We start from the raw sequence: 25,792 nt of genomic DNA, 5'->3' as shown, positions 1-25,792 counted from the left end.
CATATTAATAAAACGTATGCAATCTGCACCCTCGAAATAAAAGTACAAAGACTGCCACCTGGTGGTGCAAAGAAAAAACTTATTGATATGAACTTTTAGATCGCTTTAGTACAAATTGTGTATAATAGAAATGCACAATATGTGACTTTTTTTAAAGCAATAATACATTTATGCAGTCATAAACATGTTTTCATAGTTAATATGCCAGTGATTTGATGCTTCACAAAAGTTTAGCAATATGAAAATGCTTTTGTAAACATCCAGTTATTCTTTACACCGATTAAAAAACGGCTACTATTGTAAAGAAAATCTTTTCTAAATGTAGAACTAAATACATTGATTTGCATTGAAATACATGATGAATACTCTTGTCTTGACAAATGAAAGTGTAAAGCCTGCAGCTCACAACAAATGTGGAAGGTTATTGCGTGTCATATTTAACAAGCCTTTTACTGCTAATTTGACGTAATTTTGCTCACATGGATAATTGAATATTAATCAGATGATGTCATTACGCTGCTGTGCCGTCAGCCAATCGTTGCATTGCTGATCATGATTTCGAGGATCGATAGATCTGTCCTTCACAACACACGCAGCGATCTCAGATCAGTTCATCCAGACATTCTAATCTGATTCGCGAACTCGTTTGAAGAACCAAATTAGCGAGAGATCAGTTATCAAGATTAAAAGATCCAGGATCTGCCAAATAATCTTAGATCATTTAAGCGAGGTATGAAGAACGCACCCCTGTTGTCCTAAAAAACAAAAAAAAAAAAAAAGTAAATAAAAATCTTACACATACCTTAGGAATGGTATTGCAGAAAAGTTTGGCAGTTTTAAAACCTTGACTTTTCCAAAGCGCAGTATACCTTGAAAGGTTTGCAGTGTGCTGACTGAATGTTGTGTATTTTTGTTGTGGAACCACAGAAATTTGCAGGCTAGCGATGCACTGATCTTGAATATTCAAGGCTGATTTTGATTGTGAGTTTTTAACAAGTGAATTAGCCATTTGGAATTTCCATTTTTTTTAATAACATATTGTTTAATTTAAATAAAATCAAGGATTTGACTTAAGATTTGTAAAATGATGCTGCATAAAACATGCTAACTAAAATGCAGTAAGTGTGTTTACTTATTTACTTGAGTAAATGTCACTGTTGAAGTTCAGTTTAGCTCAGATCAGTGTAATGCAAATGTCACCGCTGAAGGCACTAAATAGCAACAGCACTGATGCACAGCTCCACTAGTCCCAGCCAAGTAAGCCAGAGTCGACAGTGGCAAGGAATCAAAAATCCACAAATTGATGAAAGTGAAGAAGAAGAAAAAAATCCTTGAGAGAAATCAGGCCCAGCTGGGCACAACCAGTTCTCCTCTGGCCAAGCATATTGTGCAGAGCTGCAGTCTGAACGTCAGAGGCTTGAGAACGACGACCTTTCATTTTGGAGAAGGTCCAGGTCCAAGTAGGTCACCGGGTAGGTGTTCATTCTAGCCGACTTGCCCGTTTAGTTTCAGTGAAAGGAACTCTTTTGAACAATATTAGGATATTAAACTGCAAAGGTTGCCCCTACCTGTTCCAGCATAACTGCGCACCGGTGCACAAAGCTAGCTTCTTAAAAACATTGTAGATCGAGTTTGGTGTGGAGGATTTTGACTGGCCTGCACAGAGCCCTGAACTCAACCTGACTGAACACCTCTGGGCATCTCATTGCATTTTTACCTACCGGACCTGAGCACGCTTGCATCATTGATGATGTGACTGTTTAACAGGAAGAGAAGCGCTCTCGCTTAGCACAGTGGAGATTGCTTTAGTTACATCGTTTTGTATTATTTTTAGTGGTTTGGGATGCAGTGACACGCAGTCAAACACTTTGCCGAAGAGATCCACCACCTTTGACGCTCATAAATGATAAAAGTCCTCGTACTGCAGGTATTAGGAGGTTTTCTGAAGGTGGAGCTGACTAGCAGCGAGGGGTTTGCGTCTTTAATAAACTATGACAGTCTGGTTCATTGAAAATTCAGAATGAGTAATAAATCTTAATGAATTAGACCTCTAAATGTCACATTGCGTCTTCAGTTTCGGGCTCAGGGGCACTTTGCACTCGCACTACAAGTGTATCGCATCAAAGCCCAACAAACTAATTGGGAAACACACCTGGGCACGTTTCGGATAGCATAGTGTGAGTGCGCCCTGAGAGCCAGGCCTTTTTATCCAATTAGTGTCTGACCTCACAAATGGGCTTCAGGGCTTTGTTGACGTGTGTCTTTGCAACTTGATTATTTCTGTAGAAAAAAAACTTATAAATCGTTTTTTATTTATTTTTATTTTTTATAATAATTATTTTAGGGGTTTTCACCTTTTTATTGGGATAGGACAGTGGACATTTTACAGACGGGAAAGTGTGGGGAGCAGAGATAAGGGAAAAATCGGCAAAGGACCTCAAGGCGGGAATTGAACTCGGGTCGCTGTGAGCACCTTGGTGCTATGTGTTGACGCACTTATCACTAGGCTATTGGCGCTGACAAAATCGTATAATCTTAATTAAAAACTGGAATTGGAGGTTGACTTGTTCAACATAACTTGAAAATGCTATTTAGTGTTAATGTTTATGTGAATAACGTATTTTATGTTGCAAAATTAAATTGTTCTAACCATTTATCTGAAAGTGCAAAAGTAGAAAAATAATAAACTAATTCGGAAATGCATTGAAAGCGAAAGTTGTTTGTACTCATTATGTAATTTATACATTTGCATGTGTGTATTTTCAGGTCGTTTTGATGATTCTGTGATTGAAAAGAGAAGGCAGTGCTCGGAGGATTTGTTGCAGTTCAGTGCTAATATTCCTGCTTTATATGGCAGTTCATACATTCAAGATTTCTTTAAGGTATGTTTGTATTTATTTATTTATTTATTTATTTATTTATTCCAAGGCAGCCTGTTATGCTTGATTTACATTGTCAGCTTCCTTTGACATAATTTGACTTAAAGGGGTGGTCCACTACGATATTATATTTTAAACTTCAGTTGATGTGTAATGTATCTGTGTGAACATAAACAGCATCTCTGAATGTAAAATATTCAAAGTTTAATGCAAAGGGAGACCTTGATTTGTACAGAGTTAGCTTAGCAACGCCTACAATTAACGAATTTTGGGGACTACAAAAAATACTTCCGCCCCCTGTGAGATCACAAAAGTTCGTTATTGCGCATCCCACACTGCGCAGGTAAAGGCCGTGGCCAGAGGCGCTGTAACGTTACTGCAGAGAGAGAAATGCCATCCTGCTGTTTCCACAGAGCTGTTCTGTTTCTGTTGTTGGGCTTCCAAATGACACGACCCAAACACAGAAGTGCTTACAGTTCAATATTAATTATGTTCCAGAGAACTATAAAATACATAGCAAGCATGATTTTACAAAACACAGCTTCCAGAATCTCTCCCAGTTCAGTGCTGGATTCAGTTAAAATCTCCTCAAAGATGGAGCAAGGAGACGCTGTGAACTCTGAGTCATGACCTGTAAGTGTTTTTATTTGTTAAAATTGATCATGACATGTACAGTGTCTAACTTTAACGGTGTGTTGTAGCAAAGATGTAAACAACGGGAAATTATGGTAACCGCTAACGACTTAGCTAACGTTACAAATCCATATTTATCAAACGGCTGTAAACGCACACACACACATACACATACACGCACTCTTGGCCAGCACCTGCGTCTATCTGTGTGAGACGGCAGAATTTCTCTCTATAGGCAGCTATGCTATGCGTTTTACAACTCGGACAATAAAGTCGCAAAAGATATGTGAACGATTCATGTTACTTACACAGGCATATTCCGCATATGCATGAAAGACGTCCTGTAACGCATTGATTTAAAAAAAATACAGCAATGATTTCCCAACTGGAGTGTAACATCAAAAACAAATCAATCCAGGCTCACAAAGGTCTCATCTCACATCTTGTGCTTTATTCTGTCACCACAGAAAATAACTTAATCCGAGCATGAGAGAAAAAGAACAATAAAAATCTCTCCCGCGCACATGCGCTTCTCGTGTTACAAATACTTCATCGTATACACGCATAAACACACTAAAAGGCACAGAAACAGTTAAAGGAGCCGCATCCCATTTTCACTCGTTACAGACACGTGTTGACTGACTGACTGACTGACTGACTGACTGTTTACACAAAACGCGCGTGCTTGTCAGGGCGTGACGTGAAGCCGATCGGCGTATCACAGCATATTATGATGATGACCAATCAGAGTCACTTGAGGGTGGGCCTTTTAGAGGAACTAGGAAATATGACAGTCGTTTTCATGTTAGCTGAGTAGCTGTGTATAATCAAAGTGAGATTTATGAAAAAATAACACGATTTCCTTCAAGTTAAACATGAGCACACATTGCTTTGCATCTTATTAACACAACCAAGCCTTAAAAATAACATTCTGGACCACCCCTTTAAGAAACATCTCCAAACAGATTTAGCATCTGGCTTGCTGATGTCATTAAAGGTGCCATATACTGCATTGGTTTAAATGAAGTTAAATTTTTCTCCGATATCTACATAGTAGGTGTATGGCTTCGGTAAGTAAAAAAAAAAATCTCCAGAAATGATTATATAAGCTCAATTATTACTACATTTACATTTAGTCATTTAGCAGACACTTTTCCCAAAGCGACTTACAAATGAGGACAAGGAAGCAATTTACACAACTATAAGAGCAACAATGAATAAGTGCTGAAGGCAAGTTTCAGGTGTGTAAAGTGTAAGAAGCAAAACATTAGTATTTTTATTTATTTATTTTTTTGTAATACAGTTAGCGGTGGAGCCAGAGAGGGAATTGCAGATTAGGAAGGGAAGTGGAGAGTAAATAGTTGAGTTTTTAGTCGTTTCTTGAAGACAGCGAGTGACTCTGCCGTTCTGATGCGGTTAGGGAGTTCATTCCACCAACTGGGCAGATTGAACGCGAGAGTTCGGGAAAGTGATTTCTTTCCTCTTTGGGATGGAACCACGAGGCGACGTTCATTCACAGAACGCAAGTTTCTGGAGGGCGCATACATCTGCAGAAGTGAGAGCAGATAAGACGGAGCAAAGCCTGAAGTCGCTTTGTAAGCAAACATCAGAGCTTTGAATTTGATGCGAGCAGCAACTGGCAGCCAGTGCAAACGGATGAGCAGCGGAGTGACATGTGCTCTTTTAGGTTCATTAAAGACCACTCGTGCTGCTGCGTTCTGAAGCAGCTGAAGAGGTTTGATAGAGTTAGCTGGAAGCCCGGCTAGTAGAGAGTTGCAATAGTCCAGTCTGGAGAGAACAAGAGCTTGAACAAGGAGTTGAGCTGCATGTTCAGATAGGAAGGGTCGGTTTCTGATGTAGAGTGCGAATCTGCAAGATGGAGCAGTTCTAGAAATGTGCCCAGAGAAGTTTAGTTGGTCATCAATCGTTACTCCAAGTCTTTTCACCATTTTGGATGCAGTAATGTTTGCCCCATCCATCTGGATTGAAAAGTTATGATGTAGAGTCGGGTTGGCAGAAACTTTAAGCATTTCCGTTTTCGTGAGGTTAAGCTGAAGATGATGATCTTTCATCCAGTGTTAAATGTCTGACAGGCAGGCTGAGATGCGAGCTGAAACCGAGGGATCATCAGGGTGAAAAGAGAGGAATAGCTGGGTATCATCAGCATAGCAATGGTAGGAAAATCCATGTTTCTGGATGACTGATCCTAAAGATGTCGTGTAGATGGAGAAGTGGCCCAAGAACAAAAAATAAAATACCCCTAGAATCAGAAGGTCCATAATTGACTATATATGGTTTGTGTCGTGAATATTAAGGAGCTCTGCTCTGATGTGCAGTTCTCTCTCTTTCCATCTCTCTCTCTCTCTCTCTCTCTCACACACACACACACACACTGCATGATGTACACTAAACAGACAAATGTAAAGCCCATCAGAGTAACATAAACCTATTTAGCGCTCGAGATGTGGGTTAAGCCTACATCATGATTTAACTTGAAAAAAGAGAGCGATAGAGATGTATCGCGTTGTAGTTTAAACAATAATGTCAAAGAAAACACAGTCATGACTTAATATCATATGCATATTATGCAGAAACAGGCTTCAAATTTCACAATAAACACGAGTGGAGCTGAATAAATGTATAATCTGTCAACTTGCATCTTGAAGCAAGTATAAACATCAGTCTTGTGCAGTTGTTGTGCAGTTGTAATGCATAAGAAACAATCGGCGGTGGTGTTTTCAAAATAAAAGTCCCACATACTTAGTAAGGAAATATAAGCTTTAAAATAACTGAAGAGGGAATCTATAACTGTTTTCTTACTATAAAACTTTGTTGTTTATCAAACGCAGCCTGAGGCATGCATATTAATGATTTCAGAGCTGCATATGAGTGTGTTCTCTTGATGAAGTGTTTACTTGTCATGTCCGGATGAACGACCTAAAGTCGGCATACATGCAAATGATGAGGGCTTGATTCTTGTCACAGTTTGCTTTGTCTTCTGATTGGCCTATTGTCCACTGAGTTTCACACTTGTGCAATCTACATGAAAATGAGGAAACAGTGGTGTCTGAGGCTCACGGTATGTCCGTATACAGTTTGTTTTCCATATCCCAATCAGATAGGCAATATCTGCAGCCCCGCCTCCGTTTTCAGATGTCTCCGTTTTCCCCATTCACGCTGGCACGGAGCAGCAGCGTTTTAAAATAAAAATGGCCACTTCAGCGTATCCAAAACACTCCCATTTTCAGCGCTCGAAAAGTCCGGCGTAGTGTGGATCGAAGGTGTAACCATAGCAAAACTTATGCATTTTAAAACTAAAACATATTAGTGTGAATGGAGCCTTAATTAACTGCACAACTTTATTGTTAACATCATTTACAGTTTCACCATTTTTGTGGTGTAAATACCCAAGAGCAGGTTTAAAATACTATGTGAAACTGCGTTTATATTTCTATGCGAATGCTGGCGATAATGGCAAAGGGGTCAGCCGTACATTTTCCCATCATATTGATAATTTGCAAATATTTTACTTTGGATTTTCTTTTTAAGAGTAACAACTAGAGTAACAACTGCTTTGGAAATAAAACGTAGTCACTATTAATTAAACACAATAATTAAACATGGTAGCATCCAATGGTTTGTTGTCATATGTGTGTGTGTTTTTGTTTGAAATAGGGTGGAGAGGTACAAGACAGCTCTGAGCTAATTGGACCAGCCGAACCCTTTTCTGATTTTCTAGCTGACAGTCTGTTAGACAGCAGTTCTGAAGGTAAGTCTCTACACTATTTATTGCTCACAGGTTTATGTATTGCTCCCCACATTTTAAAAAAAATCCACACTGGATGTGTTAGCGGGAGTTCATTTGAGTATTGACTAAGGGTGTCACGATTTCGATTTTTAATCGAAATCGATCGAAATTTATGCTTAACTTCGATTATCGAATCAAAAAATAGAATCGTTGATGCTGCCACGCCCCCATGTCGGGTTAGCTTGGCTTGCCAAGCGTGAAAAACATGCTTGTTGAAGTGCTTGTTAAACTGCAGACGCAGGAGACCCGTCGACAGAGCTTAAATCCTCTCCTCTTTCAATGAAGTCGCCGGTGTGTAAGCATTTTAGATTTCCAGTGAGTTATGTTGACAACGTTCGTGTTGTCGACAAAAAAACACAGTTCGCAAGCTCTGCTATGTACGTATTACGGTTGGGATGATAGACGATGGGTGCATCGCGATCCTCCGCCCCGCACCCGTTGCAAATCCGTTACACACTCAGGCCCTGTTTACACTGTCTTTGTTTTTAAATGGCATTTTAGAACGACAACGATCCACATCCACAGTGGCGTGTAGCATTTCTGAGCAGCCCTCCTTCCTCACTACCGCTGAAAACGCACATCACGTGACCACACACACTCATTCACACAGACGCACACACATTGTCATGCGCTCGAGACAGCGGGTTAAGGTAGTTAGCGGGTCAGTAGACTGCTTTCATCTTTTACTTTCACACAAATACTCAGTCATTTTAGCGAACACCTCAGATACTGTTGGCTGGTTCCTGTTAGTTGTGCGTCTTTTTTACCGACGCCATTATAACGACACAGATCACTGCCTATTCACGAGTCCCGCAGAAAAAAGTGATTGACAGGTGGTAATTATGTGTGTATCTTGCCTTTATTCATTTACTGTATGATTTGTTTATGGGTAAAACAAAGACCATGCAAGACAGGTAGTTTAAATGGTAGGCTACAAATAATTAATTGGTCATTAATTAATTATTCATAATCGAATCGAATCTTGACTTTAGAATCGAAAATGTAATCGAATCGAGGATTTGGAGGATCGTGACATCCCTAGTATTGACATTTATGTTATTATCTTGTTTTTTTATGTCTCTCCCTTTCTCCTTTTTTGGCATTTTTCTTTTTGTAGTTTCAGCAGATATCAGTGTTGTGGTGGATGATTTGATCGTGACCAACCCATGTGAACATGAACGTAAGTGGGTGACCTAGATGTGTGAAAAAATGCTTGTCATGATATCAGAATGTTTGTAGTTAGTAGTGTTTTAATTTTCAAGACTGCTATCCCAGCTAGCAAAATTCATGTGGCTCAAATCCGGCCCACACCAGACACTTGTATCCGGCCCACATACCGCATGGAATGATGGCACTTGGGTGGTCCGCTCCTGTTTGCCAGATCTGGGCCACAATTAAGACATAGCAATACAACATATCAGCCAGAATTCAACCAACTGACCCTTTTATTCTGGCCCAGATCCGGCCCACGCCAGACACTTACCTCTGGACCACATACTGAATGGAATGATTGGTCTAGTGTGGTTCGTTCCTGTTTGTCAGATCTGGGCCACAATTAAGCCAAAGCAATACCACATAACAGCCAGAATTCAACCAAATGAACCAGAACCAGCATTATTTTGGGCCACAGATTGCTTTTATTCTGGTTCAGATCTGGCGTACACAAGACACTTCCATCCAAACCACATACTGAATGAAATGATGGCTCTAGGGTGGTTCGCTCCAGGCCACAAGCTATATATATTACTACCCATATCTGCAAAGTTAAAGAGCTATGGTTTGACCCCTATCATTATCAAATGATCACTGTACTTTATCTTTACCAAAAGTGATCTATCATATGTTTTAGGATCACAGTACCATACTTGCCAAATCTTACTTCAGCTGCTTTGAGCTCGCACCATCTTTAGCCAGAGATACTTGTCCATATTTGCCATATCTCATCTGGGCCACTATAGGCTCACAGCCACATTAGCCAAGGCTTACTGTGCCGCGTATTTGCCAAAAGTGGTCCACATATGTTTTAAGATAACTGGGCCACATTTGCTATATCTTCTCTGAGCCACTTTAGGCTAACAGCCACATTAGCCAGAGCTTACTGTCAAATATTTTGGCAAATACTTACACGTTTGAGCCACTTTAGGTTTAGATGCAGATTACCCTTAAAGGACTATGCTACATTTTTGCCAATTGTGCCCACATTTGTCCTCCATCATTTGGGCCAAATTGATCATTTTTCACATGGTCCACTTTAGTCTCACATTCAGATTACATTTTGCCATAAGTGCCAAATTTTTGCCTAAAATGGCCCATATATGAATTTGAATCTTTGGCTCCCCTTTGCCATTGTACAGGTGGGGACCACTTTAGGCTCATTTTGTCTGGGCCCAAGGAAGACCACCAATGCTGCATAACTGCCTAAAGTGGCCCACATTTCTGGCCCATATCTTTAATGTCAATTTCTGTAATTTTTAACTAAAGGTGCTGTATGCTTTTTTTTTTTACTTTTCTAAAGCATAAAAAATACCATAATATTTTTGCAAGTATTAAAGAAACATGCTACAGTAAGTGAACATGTTGTGTGTTTATCTGAAAGACAATGCTTAAGTCAGATATTATGCTTTGAAAATGTGCGTTACGCACCGAAACGTCTGTCTTTGTTTTGGTTCTTTTAACCTGTCCAATGCCAGTTTAGCCAATTATATATCAGCACCCCTGGTTACCTTATGCCAAGTTCAGACTGCATGATTTTCAAAGTAGTCGTGTCACAGATGTTTTCACACTGCTTGACTATCTGGGCTAGCGCTTTGTCGTTGCTTTGTTTACACTGCAAGATGGATCGGCGACAGGTACATTCACACTGCATGACTTTACTATAGGAAGAATCGCCGACAACTTCGTCCAAACTACGTCTCACAGCCAAAAACATGTAAAATATCTTTTATTAACTACATAATGAGAAAGAAGCCTTTAATGGGGTGGAAAATGTCCATGTTTGCTCACCTGGGTTTAAAGGGAATTAGCCATTTCTCCTCAACTTAAGTTGATAATAAACTAATTTCTTTCTGTATGAAACGTCAAACAGACACGGTTGCTCCTGAGTCCTGTCAAACCTCCACTAGTTTTTCCTCCATTTCGTGGGTCCAAATTAACCGAAAATGAGCGCTTTTAACTTCTCCCCCAGCCTCCCGCTGGCCTGCAGCAGGTATACACACACGCACACACAAGTGAATGCTGCTCTCTCATTGGCTGTAGGCGATCGCTGATGTTATTTTCAGTCAAAACTCAATTCACACGGCATGACAGCTCCAGATGACGCAGACAGCTCCAGATATTCAGCATGCCAAATATCTCACAGGCATCGACGACTCATCGGCGATTCTCTCAGATGCTGTCTTTGATAGTTTATACTGTGTGATTGTCACTCACGTGCACGAGCAGCGATTTGCCTGTGATTTCAGGCATTTGTCGGCGATTTCTCAAAACCTGTCGGCGAGCCAAAATCGGGGCTAAAATCACGCAGTCTGAACTAGGCATAAGTGGAAACAGCCTATTTCATTCATTAAGTCAGGAAAGCTCTCAAAGTATGTGCCCATGACTGAAATGCGACCTCCGGTGGACTGTTGCAGACTCTGAAATGAGTCTCAGATTCAGCGTTCCAAATGAGATGGTTATTAATTAGCAAATGATATAAACAAATGTAAACAGTAGGTGAGCAGGTTACATTGTAACCCCATGTCATAACATACTACAAGATAAAGATTTGCAGTGAGAAGCAATTTGGCTGTCTGCACCAGACGAAACACGACAGAAATTTAAATCCAGCCATTTAGAAGCACAGAATAGTGCACTTACTGCACTCCAACAAAATGGCAAGGTTTACATCAGCAAATGAATCTAATTAATACATAATAAACAGTTCTAAAGTTCAGTTTCAAATGGTTTATTTTATTTTTAAGATCTGAGGTAAATCTGCTGCTGCTTTCAGTAGTATGGCAATAAATGTCATGTAAAATGCGTTCAAACTCGCATTATTAGCATTTAACACTGATTAAAGTACATGAGGTAATCATGTCATCAAGTTTACTGTTGTTCAGAAAATCTTCATAAATAGAAGCCATTTCTAAAATATAAATTTTAGGTGTTGGTTAGGACGACAAAAAAAAATTTAATATAGAAAGTATTCCTTATGTGGCATGATGTTGCTTTTATTAAGAACATGACTTAAATCAGCCTTTAGGCTCTACAACAGGGGTCACCAATCCTGGTCCTGGAGGGCCGGTGTCCCTGGAGGGTTTAGCTACAACTTGCCTCAACACCTGCCTGGATGTTTCAAGTATACCTAGTAAGACCTTGATTAGATTGTTCAGGTGTGTTTGATTAGGGTTGGAGCTAAAATCTGCAGGACACCGGCCCTCCAGGAGCAAGTTTGGTGACCCCTGCTCTGCTCTACAGTAAGGCACACTGCTGTTGGTGTTGTCAATCTGGCAACCTGTGCTTGCGTGTGCTTTGATCCAGGTGTGCAATACCTAGTTCAACCACTGGGTGTCAAACTTACATACTGCACCTTTAATATATTTATTTGGTATTATCCTTTATTAAAATATGAAGTTCTTAATGAAGTTATTTCGTAATATGCTATTATCTGTGTTGAGCTTGCCATGAAATTGGCTGATGTGGCATTAAATAAACAAACTAAGTAACAAAGAGTGTCATTTACCTCCATTGCATGATTTATATCCAATTGGTCACATGGATAAGCCAATTTGGGGTGTATCACTCAAGGATTTGCATTACATACAGTAAACTTTGACATTTATGCACTCTTATGCATATGACCACTGTTTATCACAAGCTGTTTGATTCTATACAGTTTGTATTGTAAAATGGTGTTGTTTTATTGCCAGGCGGCAGCTCTTTCAGCGAGCTGAATTCTTTCGAGGTTGATGGAGACTCTCTGGTTGCTGTGGATGATGGAATGGCATCAGGCAGCCTCAAGCAGTCCAGTCATAGCAGCGGGACACTGAGCTTCGCCTCGGGTCTGAAGAACTGCACAGGAAAACTAGACTACCTAGAAAAGGCCAGCGAGCAGATCTCCCTAGCTGTCCAGAAAGAGGTGGAGCAGGACTTTGCGGAGGCGTTTTCCTACTATCGTAGGGGTGTGGATCTTTTGCTGCAGGGTGTACAAGGTATGTTGTTCATTTCAACATGCGAATCTGTGCTGCTGTCCTGTTGGTTGAATAAGCTTTGGTTTAATGCATGGTTTAAAGTGGCATTCTAGGACATAATAGCCGCATTTCCACTATCGGGCCAGTGCGAGCCAGGGCTTTTATCGGGCCAGGCTGGGCCATTCGACAAGAGGTTGAGCAGTGAGGCCGAAATCATGTCGCGTTTCCACTGTGGGGCTAGTAGCTCGCAGTGCATAACGCAAACCCCGCCCACAGAACGTCCCCCGAATCGAACGTCACTCAATCCGCCCACTTTAGCGGGAATCAGGCAGATAAAGCACACCACATCATTACGAAACTATTAAAATTAGGACAACCAAAACAAACAAATGACACGTTACTGTACAACAGTACAATGTATGTCTATACCTACATACCTTTGTGTTCTCATTCATCATATTCATTTACTCGCCGACCGACTGTTGGCATCGAAATCCAGTGGTCTTGCCACTAACGGAGGGACCTAGCGCAGGGAGCGCACACATCCATAATATAACACCACATATATAAAATTCTCCGTTAATAACTCGATATAAAATGTAGTTTATAACATTCTCAGTTAGACAGACGCTGTCCAACATTCAGCCCAAATGTTCCGGAGAGAACTGAAAAATGAACTTTTCCCTATAGGCTTTATGACACTAAGTTAGGTGATTCCCTTTATTTAAAGATGTTGCTTATTATATCTTAAGTAAAGGAAAGTGTTCAGTGTTTCAGCACATAAGAGCAGCACATAATAAAATATAGCCTATATTTTGTTGCGCTCAGCAGCTATGCACTAATAAAGCTCTTTATGTATTTAAAGTTTCATTTTTAAATTTTATAATATATAAAATATAAAAACATACACACTTGTTTGAAGAGTGCAGTTGCAGTTTTCCCTGATGCGTCTGTAAAGTGACAAAAAAAAAGGTCGCCTAGTTTCTGCTTTCACTCAATCCCGAAAATGCTCTGTTTGCATGATTTGATTAATATCATCGTATCCAAATACTTTATAAATAATATTTAAAACATTCTCCGGTGTTTATTGTTTTTAGAAAATATCTAAAATCTTTTTTTTTTCAGAGAGGCTTTTGAAAAATGAAAGTTTATGGCTTTAAAACAGTGTGATATAGTACCTAATTGTTATAGCTAGCTTTTGTTAGTTTTTTATTGGTTTCTTTATTCAATGTGATTTTATTATATCTGATATTTGTAATTCTTTAAATTATTTCAATATAGCTTAGGCTATTTTATCTAGATATGACACTATTGTTTTGAGCCTACAAAAGTGGACACGAAATTTGAAAAGATTAATGTCTTTCTGTTGTATTTATATAAAGTATTATCTCCAAAATAAATAAAAACAATAAAAAAGAAAAGAAAAAAGCCGCTCAACAGTGCATCAACAGTGTTATGAAGGGAGCGCTCTTTTCCTCGGTCTCACATTCACATACAGGCATCTAAACACGCACAAACACACCTTTGAAACTTGACAAAAACTCTCGAAAACCTTTACCTTTACTAAAAGAGCCTATAATTTGTTCCAGATGTTTTCTTTCCCTTATTTATTTATTTATTTATTTATTTGTTTGGTGCATGTACTCATGTGCGATCGGAAAACTGTCCCCGCCTCTCCTTTCACTCCGCCCCGAAGCCCCGGCTGGCCCTCTGGCCCCAAAAAAGCCCCGATTTGGCCCGATTAGGCCCCGGAAGTGACAGTGGAAACGCGACTGGCCTTGGCTCGCCCAGGCTCGCTCGCTTTAGGCGCAATAGTGGAAAATGTGAATTTAAACATTGTTTTTATTGTGCTGTTTGAAGGTTTCTCTCAAAAGTGTGATGTGACCATCCCTGTGTGTATTTCCTCACTCAAATCTGAAACTCATTGTTAATTTGTACATATATGGAACATGGCAAGTAGAATGGCAAAGAAATACACTGTTTCCACTTTTGCTGGCATAATAAACTAGATGACGAGTTGGTCACTCTAGGTTGACTCATTTACACTCACCGACCACTTTATTAGGTAAACCTTACTAGTATTGGGTTGGACTTCAGAACTGCCTTCATGGCATAGATTAAACAAGGTACTGGAAATATTCCTCAGAGATCTTAGCATCACACAGTTGCTGCAGAATTGTCGGCTGCACATCCATTATGCAAATCTCCCGATCCACCAAATCCCAAAGGTGCTCTATTGGATTGAGATCTGGTGACTGTGGAGGCCATTTGAGTACAGTGAACTCATTGTCATGTTCAAGAAACCAGTCTTGAGATGATTCAGGCTTTATGACATGGCGCGTTATCCTGCTGGATGTGGTCACAAAGGGTTGGACATGGTCTACAACAAAACTCGGGTAGTCTTTGGTGTTGAAACGATGCTCAATTGGTACTATTGGGCTCAAAGTGTGCCAAGAAAATATATACCATTATATATGATAAGGTATTATATAATATATACCCCATACCATTACACCACCACCACCAGCCTGAACCTTGCATACAAGACGAGATGGATCCATGATTTCATGTTGTTGATGCCAAATTCTGACCCGACCATCTGAATGTTGCTGTTGATATCGAGACTCATCAGAGCAGGCAACATTTTTCAAACTTGTCCAGTTTTGGTGAGCCTGTGTGAATTGTAGCTTCAGTTTCCTGTTCTTAGCTCACAGGAGCGGCACCCGGTGTGGTCTTCTGCTGCTGTAGCCCATCCGCCTCAAGGTTGGACGTGTTGTGTGTTCAGAGATGCTCTTCTGCAGACCTCGGGTGTAACGAGTGATCGTTTGAGTTACTGTTGCCTTTCTATCAGCTGGAACCAGTCTGGCCATTCTCCTCTGACCTCTAGCACCAACAAGGCATTTGTGCCCACAGAACTGCTGGGATATTGCTGGGATATCGCTGGATATTTCCTCTTTGTTACCCCATTCTCTGTAAACCCTAGAGATAGTTGTGTGTAAAAATCCCAGTAGATCAGCAGGGAATTGGGTTGAGGTAAATGGCGGAGGGGTGTCACAGACGAAGGTCGAAAGTAAACAGCAGACGGGGGAGGAGGCCGGTTGAGGAGGGGGATCAGTAAAATCAGGTGCCGGATCTGGATATTCAGGCACAAATTAAGCCCTAATAAAGGGTGTACCTAATAAAGTGGCCGCTGGGTGTATTTTACAATGCACCACTGTCAAGCCTGCTTCAACATTAAACATATTTTATTAGATTGTGAAATTTGAAACACTAGAAGACAAGGATTTTATACTCTGAGTACTTTGGATGTTTTTAAAATGTTTTTTCAGAAGTATTTTTAGGTTTTGTATCATGTTAAAGTGAAAAATCACATTTAATGTTTTTAATGTCAAATTTAAAGTGTTTATTTCTATTGCCTCATCGATTCCTGAACTTGTTGTTGTGTAATATGTTTTATCTATATTGATCTTGTCATGAAATGGACATAAGTTGCTGATGTGGCAATAATCAAACAGTCAATCAAGCTGTTGAAGTCAACACGTTGCAACAGTGCTTGTGTCAGTAGTGTGCATTACTGTCCATCAAACAGGTAATGCTATTATTGCTAACATATCGCAAACTTGTTGATTTAAACATTAGCATCATCTCTAGTCAAGAGAAACCAATCTTTTCATCCAGTGTTTAAGTTAATAAAACACTCTTGACAGCAGCCTTACTTACTGGAATTCCACTACAACCACTGACTTTTCTATTCTTGTCACTGATCCTGAAGAGGAAAGCAGGCTTTTGAACTAAAGCACTTGGAGCTAAAGGACGAGAGACTCAGAAAATATTCCTAAACTTAAAATGCAATTAACCCTGTTTGCATTTGTGTCGTTTTACCACTTTCCTATTTAATGGGATAGTTCATCCAAAAAATGCAGATTTACTCACTGTTTACACACTCGCAGGCGGTTCCAAACCTTTGAGTTTCTTCATTCTGTTGAACATGAAGAAGAAAGCTGAAGACCTGTAAGCGTTGACAAACATTGTTATTCAAGTTTCTATACATTTTTCAGGAGAGGTGAGTCCCAGCCGGAGGGAGGCTGTGAAGAGGAAGACGGCAGAATATCTGATGCGTGCTGAGCTCATTTCTGCACAGCTCAAAGACGGAATGGGACAGAGCTCCACTCAAAGCAGGGTTAGTGTGTTTGAGCCATCCCCTTCACAGTGATTCCCTGTATGATGAAAATATATGTATATTTCATTGAACAGTAGAAGTCTGAATTATTAACCTCCATATATATGTATAATAATATATATTCAAATAATATATATATATATATATATATATATATATATATATATATATATATATATATATAATATAATATTATTAATTAATTAATTAAGTTTATTTATTTATTTATTTATTCCCAATTTCTGTTTAACAAAGAGAAGATTTTTTTTTTCAACACAATTCTAAACATAATTAGTAATGAGTTGATAATGAGTTCATAATGAGTTTTAACTCATTTCTAATAACTGGTTTCGTTTATCTTTGCTATGATGACATTAAATAATATTTGTCTAGATATTGACCTTTTGAGATAGAAATATTTATTTTTTAAGATATTTATCTTAAAATTGTTAAACTTTTTTTTTTTTTTTTAAACTGCTTATATTTAAGCCAACATCAAACAAATAAGACTCTCTCCAGATGAAAAAGTATTAAGGAAATACTGTGAAAAGTTCCTTGCTCTTTTATACATCATTTGGAAAATATTTTGGGGAAAAAATTAGGAGCTTATCATTTTGACTTGTATGTGAAGTTCGACCTTTGGCCTTCGTTGGTTCGGCTAGTTTGGTTTGTTTGTTGCCTCTCATTGTGTTCATGTCAGAAGGACGTCAGATGGTTTCCTGATTCAGCATTGGCCGTCAGCTGAAGAGAGCTCTCTGATTGGTTATTTAACAATAAATCAATGTGCAAGAACAAAAACTGAAACCATTCAAGTGAAGAAGAAACGCAAAGTAGCCAGCTGTCATTTTACTGCTTTTCTCAAATATTTGTGAACGATATGGATTATCAGACATATCTGAATGAGTGAATCATTCCATGGTGACTGACAAAAGAGGCAGAGCGCTAACATGATTAAACCCCACATTTTTGTTTACTATGTTATTGCAGACTCTTTGGTAAAGTGTTTGTGCCTTTTAGTGTTAATCTTTGAAACAGCAGGAAATAAAAACAAAATAATCATGATTAATTCTAGGTTATCCTTTGATAATCACAAACTTTAAGGAGCTTTTAACTTCGATTTAAACATTTTTCAATACTTTTGTATGTAGTGTGGAACTGTAATTATGATTAAATTCTCACAGTGAAGTGGACTGCATATATATATATATATATATATATATATATATATATATATATATATATATATACACACATATATATAGAGTGAGAGAGAGAGAGAGAGAGAGAGAGAGAGACACACAGTTGAAGTCAGAATTATTAGCCCCCTTCAAATTTTTTTCTTTTTTAAAAAATTTCCAAATGATGTTTAACTGAGCAAGGAAATTTTCACAGTATGTCTGATAATATTTTTTCTTCTGGAAAAAATCTTAATTGTTTTATTTCAGCTAGAATAAAAGCAGTTTTACATTTTTTAAACACCATTTTAAGGACAAAATAATTAGCCCCTTTCAGCTATATTTTTTTAGATAATCTACACAACATTTAAATGTCACTTTAAGCTGTATAGAAGTGTCTTGAAAAAAATCTTGTCAAATATTATTTACTGTCAACATGGCAAAGAGAAAATAAATCAGTTATTAGAGATGAGTTATTAAAATTATTATGTTTATAAATATGTTGAACAAATCTTCTCTCCGTTAAACAGAAATTGGGGAAAATATAAACAAGTGGTCTAATAATTCAGGGGGGCTAATAATTCTGACTATTTCTGACTATTTTCTGATATATATATTAGGGCTGCACGATATTGGAAAAAACTGACATTGTGATTTTATATTTTGTTTATTTTTATTTTGTTTTGTTATGGTTATTTTTATTTTATTCTGCTATTTACATATTGCGACATTGAGTAGACTTTCTCCAGATGAAATGAACGTCTCTAATTAGAAATCCTTGATCATTTTAGATTGATTGGGATGATTTTGTAGTTGCATGCATCTGCATGAAATAAAATAAACTAAATCACTAGCATTGACAAATACAGTGGAGCAAACATGCAAATGAAATGCACAGAATTGTATGGTTTTCTGGGACGCTAGCAGGGAAAATAACAATCAACAAAAATCACTGCATGCGTAGTCTACATTGTATAAAAACAATTAATCTCTCTTAAAGTTATAAGCTATATAATTTCTTCGCTGAATGTTTTAAACTGGCATGAAATGCTCACAGACCTTAAAGGGCCATGACACCCCCCACTTTCGGTTAAAGTCTACTTCAGAATTTTTTCAAAAGATGCATGATTAATGGGCGTGGAGCTCCGCGAGCGTCGGGCAGGAGTGGGCGTGGCCAGTAGGGGAGAAGGGGAGTGAATAACTGTTGTTGACAGTTAGCTCACAAAATGAGACACAAACCGTGAGGAGACGCATGAGTTTATAGTTCACAAAGTTAAAATGCAAAAAAATAAACAGTAATTTAATGCCCTGCTACATTTGTTATTGGTAATTTCATATACAGACAACCACATTTTATATTATTATAAAGATAATCGTGTTCATATAAACACTATAAATGAGGATTCTTCCTCGATCCCGGTGTGTAAATTATAGATCTTGAATGCAGACTCAGTGCAGCAGGTCTCCTGACCTGTCTATTTTAACCATTAGCCCTGCTGGTAATCTGGAGGATTTAGGCAAACACAGCAGCACAGTGATGTGTCTGAATGTGAACGAACTCCTGATAAAAGACAGCGTCCGCCATTCTCTAATTCTCGTGCTGCTCTCCCGACAAAAATGCTAGCAGCACACACACAGCTTTGCTGTATGATCGGGAAAAAACATGCAACAAGCCGCGTGGATCATGGAAACAAACACATGCGAGCCTTCATGAACGGCTACTGCGTGCCGTTGGTCTGTGTCTCACAGCTTGCTTGAAACTGGCAGGTCTGCCTTCGGAGAGCTCGTGCTCTCATGAATAATTAAGCAGCCGGCTCTTCTCATAGGATAAGAAAACTCCGCTATGAATAATAATGAGAAACCGACGCGTCATCATTGCAATTGCACTGCGCTACGTCGCCGATTTTGATCCCGCCCCAAAAATCAGTTTAAACCCGGAAGCTGAAATGAGCTGACAAAAGCTCAAAATTATCCAGTTTTCCCCACAATTAAAGCTGACAGGTGCTAACATTGTCTTAACTGATGCTCAACACACACAAATCTGTTAATATACAAAAAAAAAAGTTCTCCAGGGTGTCCTGAACCTTTGTCCAAACACAAATGATAAGCATGTTTGTTAACTTTAGTAAAAATTTGCAGTGAATCCACAAATCATGGATGATGTTTTGAACTGTGGAAAATCGCAACTCGACATTGCAGATCTTGCAATGTGACTATTGCGGACGGGCACTATATTGGCAGTATATTGTGCAGCCCTTATATATAATAGTTCTATAAATACAATTCTTTTGTTTGGTGTCTCTTTAGGCATTGGGATCACAGTGCTGTGGTGGCTCTTGGACTGAACAGACTCACTCCGATGAGCTGAAGCACTACAGAGTGCTGGGTGTTATTGATAAGGTATATATAACAATTGTGCAACTTCATTATGATGCTGCTAATTTGCACAAGGCATTTAACATATTTGTGTTTCAAAAAGAACCGTCCACTCGGGTTTAAAGTTCAGTCTTTATCTCTGCATTCTGCTCACTCTCATACTAAAGACATTAAAACAAGAGCTGCACATGACTGGTTAATGTAATGGGCAGCTAAGTGACATTGGACATGACATTACATTGTGCAGACGGAATGTGATTCTGAGCAGCTTGTATTATTATGTTTAAAATAATTGCTTGTTTTCTGAATCTTTAAGGACAATTTTAGGTTATTTATTCAAGTTTCACTTTAGAAGAATTAATAATGCAATTGAATTATGGTCCTCCACAAGCTCTGGCTTCTTGTAAACTGCAAATCTATTATGTCTCTGTTTTATTTGTCTTCAGGTGCTGTTGGTGATGGATAATAGAACACAGGAAACCTTTATTTTGAAAGTAAGTGGGACACAGAGGTCGCGTTAACCGAATATTTTCCGTCATTGACGGATTTTTTTCAGCCGTGATGGAAAAATCTGAAGGTGATCTGTTGTTTTGCCCCTACTCTTCAGTTTTTTGGTATAGTCCCCATACACGCCGGACACAAGGCGCAACCCTCCTGCTCTTCACTAGCTGAAGTGGCTCTAGTAATTCCGGTCTCCAGTGTGGCAGCAGAACGTGGCTTCAGCCTCCAGAACAAAATTTAAACTATCAGGAGAAGTCGACTTTCTGAGGCAGAGACACAGAATTTAATGACAAGTGCTCTGCATTAAGGCTGATTTATACTTCTGCGTCAAACACCGTGTAACTACACGTCGCAACAACGCGTAGCGCAAGCTCTGTGATTGGTCGGCTTGGTAGCGCTGACGAGTCGGGGCGGGACCCAGAGCCGCGCGAATGGCACGAGCGTTTGTTTACAAGTGTGGAGTCCCATTACGGAGCTCCGGATGGAAAGTTTTGTTTTGAGTTTACCTCATAGTTAAAGTTGTTGCACGTCCGCCGGTTCCTGCCTCAAACTGAGCGAGTTTGAGCCACTTGTACATCCCGGAAGTGTTCAGGAAACGCAAAAAAGAAGCGAAGATACTCGACACAGAGGAAGATTTACACCTCACTGCCAACTAGCGTTTCGGAAATGTTAATGCAGACCAAAAGAGACAGCGCGCAGAAGTATAAATGCACAGCTACGCGCGTTGCATGCGCCGTGGGTTACGCCGGTCACTTGACGCAGAAGTATAAATCAGGCTTCAGTCTCCCCTGATGCGCTTGATTACCCATTTCAGGTCGACGCAGGAGGAAGATATGAGTTTTTGTTAATTTGTCAAATAAATAAATGAATAATTTAGCCTATATGCATGTCGTGCAAGTTCATTATTAAAATATGAATGAAAAAGGCGATTAGAAAATATGCTAATTAAATGACGGTCAATAACAGGTTAAGATGGAATTTTTACAACCCTCTCCATCAAAATGACGGACAATGAGAAAGTCTAACGTGACCTCTGGTGGGACAATAACAAATTATAATACCAAACGGTCACTTTCTATTGTCCCTGAAAGCTGAAACATTGTGCTTGTTTATTTGATTATTAGACTTTAATTTGTTTTATGAGAGTGATTGTTGCGTCGCAGTAGGTAGTGCTTTCGCCTCACAGCAAGAAGGTCGCTGGTTCGAGCCTCTGCTGTAGGGGTGTTACGATTTCGATTTTTAAACGAAATCGATCAAAATTTATGCTCGACTTCGATTATCGAATCAAAAAATAGAATCGTTGATGCTGCCACGCCCCCATGTCGCGTTAGCTTGGCTTGCCAAGCGGGAAAAAAACATGCTTGTTGAAGTGCTTGTTAAACTGCAGAAGCAGGAGACCCGTCGACAGAGCTTAAATCCTCTCCTCTTTCAATGAAGTCGCCGGTGTGGAAGTATTTTGGATTTCCAGTGAGTTATGTTGACAACGTTCGTCACAGATCACTGCCTATTTACGAGTTCCGCAGAAAAAAGTGATTGACAGGTTGTAATTATGTGTGTAACTTACCTTTATTTATTTACTGTATGATTTGTTTATAGGTAAAACAAAGACCATGCAAGTCAGGTAGTTTAAACTGTAGGCTACTAATAATTAATTCTAATTAATACTAATAAATCGAAAATCGAATCGAATCGTGACTTTAGAATCGAAAATGTAATCGAATCGAGGATTTGGAGGATCGTGACACCCTTACTCTGCTGAGTCAGTTAGCATTTCTGTGTGGAGTTTGCATGCTCTCCCTGTGTTCGTGTGGGTTTCCTCTGGGTGCTCCGGTTTCCCCCACAGTCCGAAGACATGCGTTATAATAAGTCTAGTACATAAAGGAGAGCCTGACATGAGATTGCTTGTTCCAAATGAAGTTTATGAACGTTTTATGCTAGGACAATAAAACAGAAGAATATGGAGGAAGTGTCCAATCAGTTTTGTCCATTTAGACCATTTAAAAAGTCTGATATAAGTTTAAAGTTTGCTACGGCCAATTTAGTTAATCCAATTCACCTATAGTGCATGAGTTTGGACTGTGGGGGAAACCGGAGAACCTACAACCCTACTTAATACAATTGTTTTGAGGCCTCTGATATGATTTCCGTGTGTGTGTTCAGGGTTTAAGAAAAAGCAGTTCATGTGGACGCATTAAGAAGACTATTGTACCTCGAACTGTGCCTAACATGGTACAACTGGAGAAGTACATCATCTCAGAGGACTCCATCTTTCTTTTACTGCAATATGCTGAAGGTAAGCTTTTTTTCCCAGTGTTTTAACATTCTGAAATATCTAACACCTGATTGGTTCTTCGTTGAGTGATTGCCGGTGCATACCTTGCACGTGGCTGACATCATTGTGAGCATTTATAATTCAATTCAATTCAATTCAGCTTTATTTGTATAGCGCTTTTACAATGTAGATTGTGTCAAAGCAGCTTCACATAAATGGTCATAATACTTCTGTGTTCTGTGTTTCTCCAGCAATAACACTTTCAAAATGCTTGTAGGTAGTGGCGTTTTTTTGGTAGATAGTGGTGTTAAGTTTCTTTGCTGGTGTTTTGAGTTTACACTGAAAATGCGTGCTATCTACTGTAAAAATAGCTCAAACTCACCAGCAAATGTTCAACTACTTTAATCATGAAGTAAACACAAAATAAAAGTGTCCATCCAGAGCTCCTCTGTGGGACTGGACACTTGTTAAACACTCGTCACCGCTACCAAGCAGACTAATCAGATTTTGCACTCTGCATCATTGCAATGTGTAGTTACTTATTTTGAGAGGTGCGTATCAGGGTCAGGGTATGACGGACCTACTGCGTGCACACAAGGCAGAAGTATAAATTAGCTAAAAAGGGACAGTTCACCAAACAATTACAATTGTCATCATTTACTCACCTGTTACTTAATCCAAACTTTTATGACTGTCTGTCTTCTGTTAAACACAAAGATATTTTGGAGAAAAAAAAACCTGAAACTTGTAACCTTTGACTCCTAAAGTAATAATCCTACTATGAAAGTCAACCTACTATACTCATTAGTGGTCAACAGAGTAATGAAACTCATAACGGTTTGGGACCACTTGAGGAAGACTAAACAGTGGGTAAATGTTCACTTTTGGGTGGCTATTACTGCCTTCAAAACGGTGAAAAGCCTTGGAGTAACGATTGATGACCAACTAAACTTCTCTGACCACATTTCTAGAACTGCTCGATCTTGCAAATTCGCACTCTATAGCATCAGAAAGGTCCGACCCTTCCTATCTGAACATGCAGCTCAACGCCTTGTTCAAGCTCTTGTTCTCTCCAGACTGGACTACTGCAACTCTCTACTAGCCGGGCTTCAAGCTAACTCTATCAAACCTCTTCAGCTGCTTCAGAACGCAGCAGCACGAGTGGTCTTTATGAACCTAAAAGAGCACATGTCACTCCACTGCTCATCCGTTTGCACTGGCTGCCAGTTGCTGCTCGCATCAAATTCAAAGCTCTGATGTTGGCTTACAAAGCGACTTCTGGCTTTGCTCCTTCTTATCTGCTCTCACTTCTGCAGATTTATGTGCCCTCCAGAAACTTGTGTTCTGTGAATGAACGTCGCCTCGTGGTTCCATCCCAAAGAGGGAAGAAATCACTTTCCTGAACTCTCGCATTCAATCTGCCCAGTTGGTGGAATGAACTCCCTAACCGCATCAGAACGGCAGAGTCACTCGCTGTCTTCAAGAAACGACTAAAAACTCAACTATTTAGTCTCCACTTTCTAACTGTATTACACAAAAAAATAAATGACTAATGTTTTGCTTCTTAAACTTTACATACCTGAAACTTGCCTACAGCACTTATTCATTGTTGCTCTTATAGTTGTGTAAATTGCTTCCTTGTCCTCATTTGTAAGTCGCTTTGGATAAAAGTGTCTGCTAAATGACCATTCCTTTAGGTCTGCAGGCAGGTGCAGTAATATTTACTCTTTCTCTCATCAGGTGGTCAACTGTGGACACACATCTCCAAATATTTACATGGCAGCAGTCCAGACGAAAGCGTTAACATGCCTATGATCCAGAAAGTGAACTCTGCAGCTATGCATTCCACCCTGACCCCTGTGCCCACTGGTTCCAGCAGCGCGGATTCTCAGGCCCTAAGCCTCGGGGAGCATCCCTTAACAGCCCAGCAGCCAGACTCTGGTGGCACCTCTGAAGAGGAGTGTACCAACAGCTATTTGACGCTATGCAACGAGTACGAGCAGGAGAAGCTGGAGCCAGAGGAAGACCATAGCTCATTTAATCCTGCGGATGCACAGAAACACACATCTTTAGTGTTAAACACTGATAGCCTGTGCTCTCCGATTTCAATACAGGAACTGAGCTTTTTCACAGAGGAGGAGCAACTAGCTAGCTTTATGGATCAATCCACAGCATCACCTGACAGTCTGAACCAATCATCGCCCTTGGAGCGCTTCCAGAGTGATAGAAATGATGCCTGTACGGCACTGTTACCTTCGGATGCTGATGTCGAGGTCTTAGAGGAGCCCCTGCAGAAGCCACAGGTTGTGTCAGATCTCTGGAGGGCTGATGGGGATCAGTGCTCAAACGAGTTGGTGCCAGTTATTTCCTTTAAAGAGGCTGTACAGGAGGATGCCACTGTGAGCTGCGCTGTTGAGGGACAACCGCCTGATCTTTTGGTCAATCTTCCGGTGCTCGAAGCGGACACGGTTGAAACAGTAGAAGAAGAGCTTATCGCTTTCAATGCAGTGGCCAAAACTTCTCCTACATTTGGTGGGCCGGATGTCCTACAAGGAGGAGAAAAGGCAGAGTTGGAGCTGCCCATTGATTTGACAACCCTTCCTCTTTACAGACCATCAGCAGCACCCTTTGGAAAAGACTTGATTCCTTCTTCCCCCATGCTGGATGCATCTATTTCTAAAACTCAGACAGGGTGCGTTGAACATGAAGATTTGGGGTTGGGGTTTGAAGGCACTTCAGGAGAGCAGGAGGTTGAGGAAGTGTCGAAGTTGTTTCAAGAACTGGATAAGTTGGCTGCAGT

The 25,792-nt window shown here is 39.7% G+C and overlaps 1 protein-coding gene across 1 annotated transcript in view; it reads left to right on the top strand.

Annotated features, from left to right (window-relative positions):
- The window catches only part of rps6kc1 (ribosomal protein S6 kinase polypeptide 1), a 41,718-nt gene that overhangs the window by 3,060 nt on the left and 12,866 nt on the right, over positions 1–25,792 (top strand). Inside the window, 9 exon segments of the mRNA NM_001365551.1 lie at positions 2,767–2,882; positions 7,188–7,281; positions 8,438–8,500; positions 12,228–12,509; positions 16,547–16,668; positions 20,151–20,243; positions 20,666–20,713; positions 22,881–23,013; positions 24,733–25,792. The exon segment at positions 24,733–25,792 is cut by the window's right edge and continues 137 nt beyond it. Of these exon segments, the coding sequence (NP_001352480.1) occupies positions 2,767–2,882; positions 7,188–7,281; positions 8,438–8,500; positions 12,228–12,509; positions 16,547–16,668; positions 20,151–20,243; positions 20,666–20,713; positions 22,881–23,013; positions 24,733–25,792 (2,011 nt within the window).

Source organism: Danio rerio, chromosome 20 (genome assembly GCF_049306965.1).
Source record: "Danio rerio strain Tuebingen ecotype United States chromosome 20, GRCz12tu, whole genome shotgun sequence".
NCBI lineage: Eukaryota > Metazoa > Chordata > Actinopteri > Cypriniformes > Danionidae > Danio > Danio rerio.
Note: the sequence above shows the minus strand (reverse complement) of the source record. Positions and strands in the feature narration are given on the sequence as shown.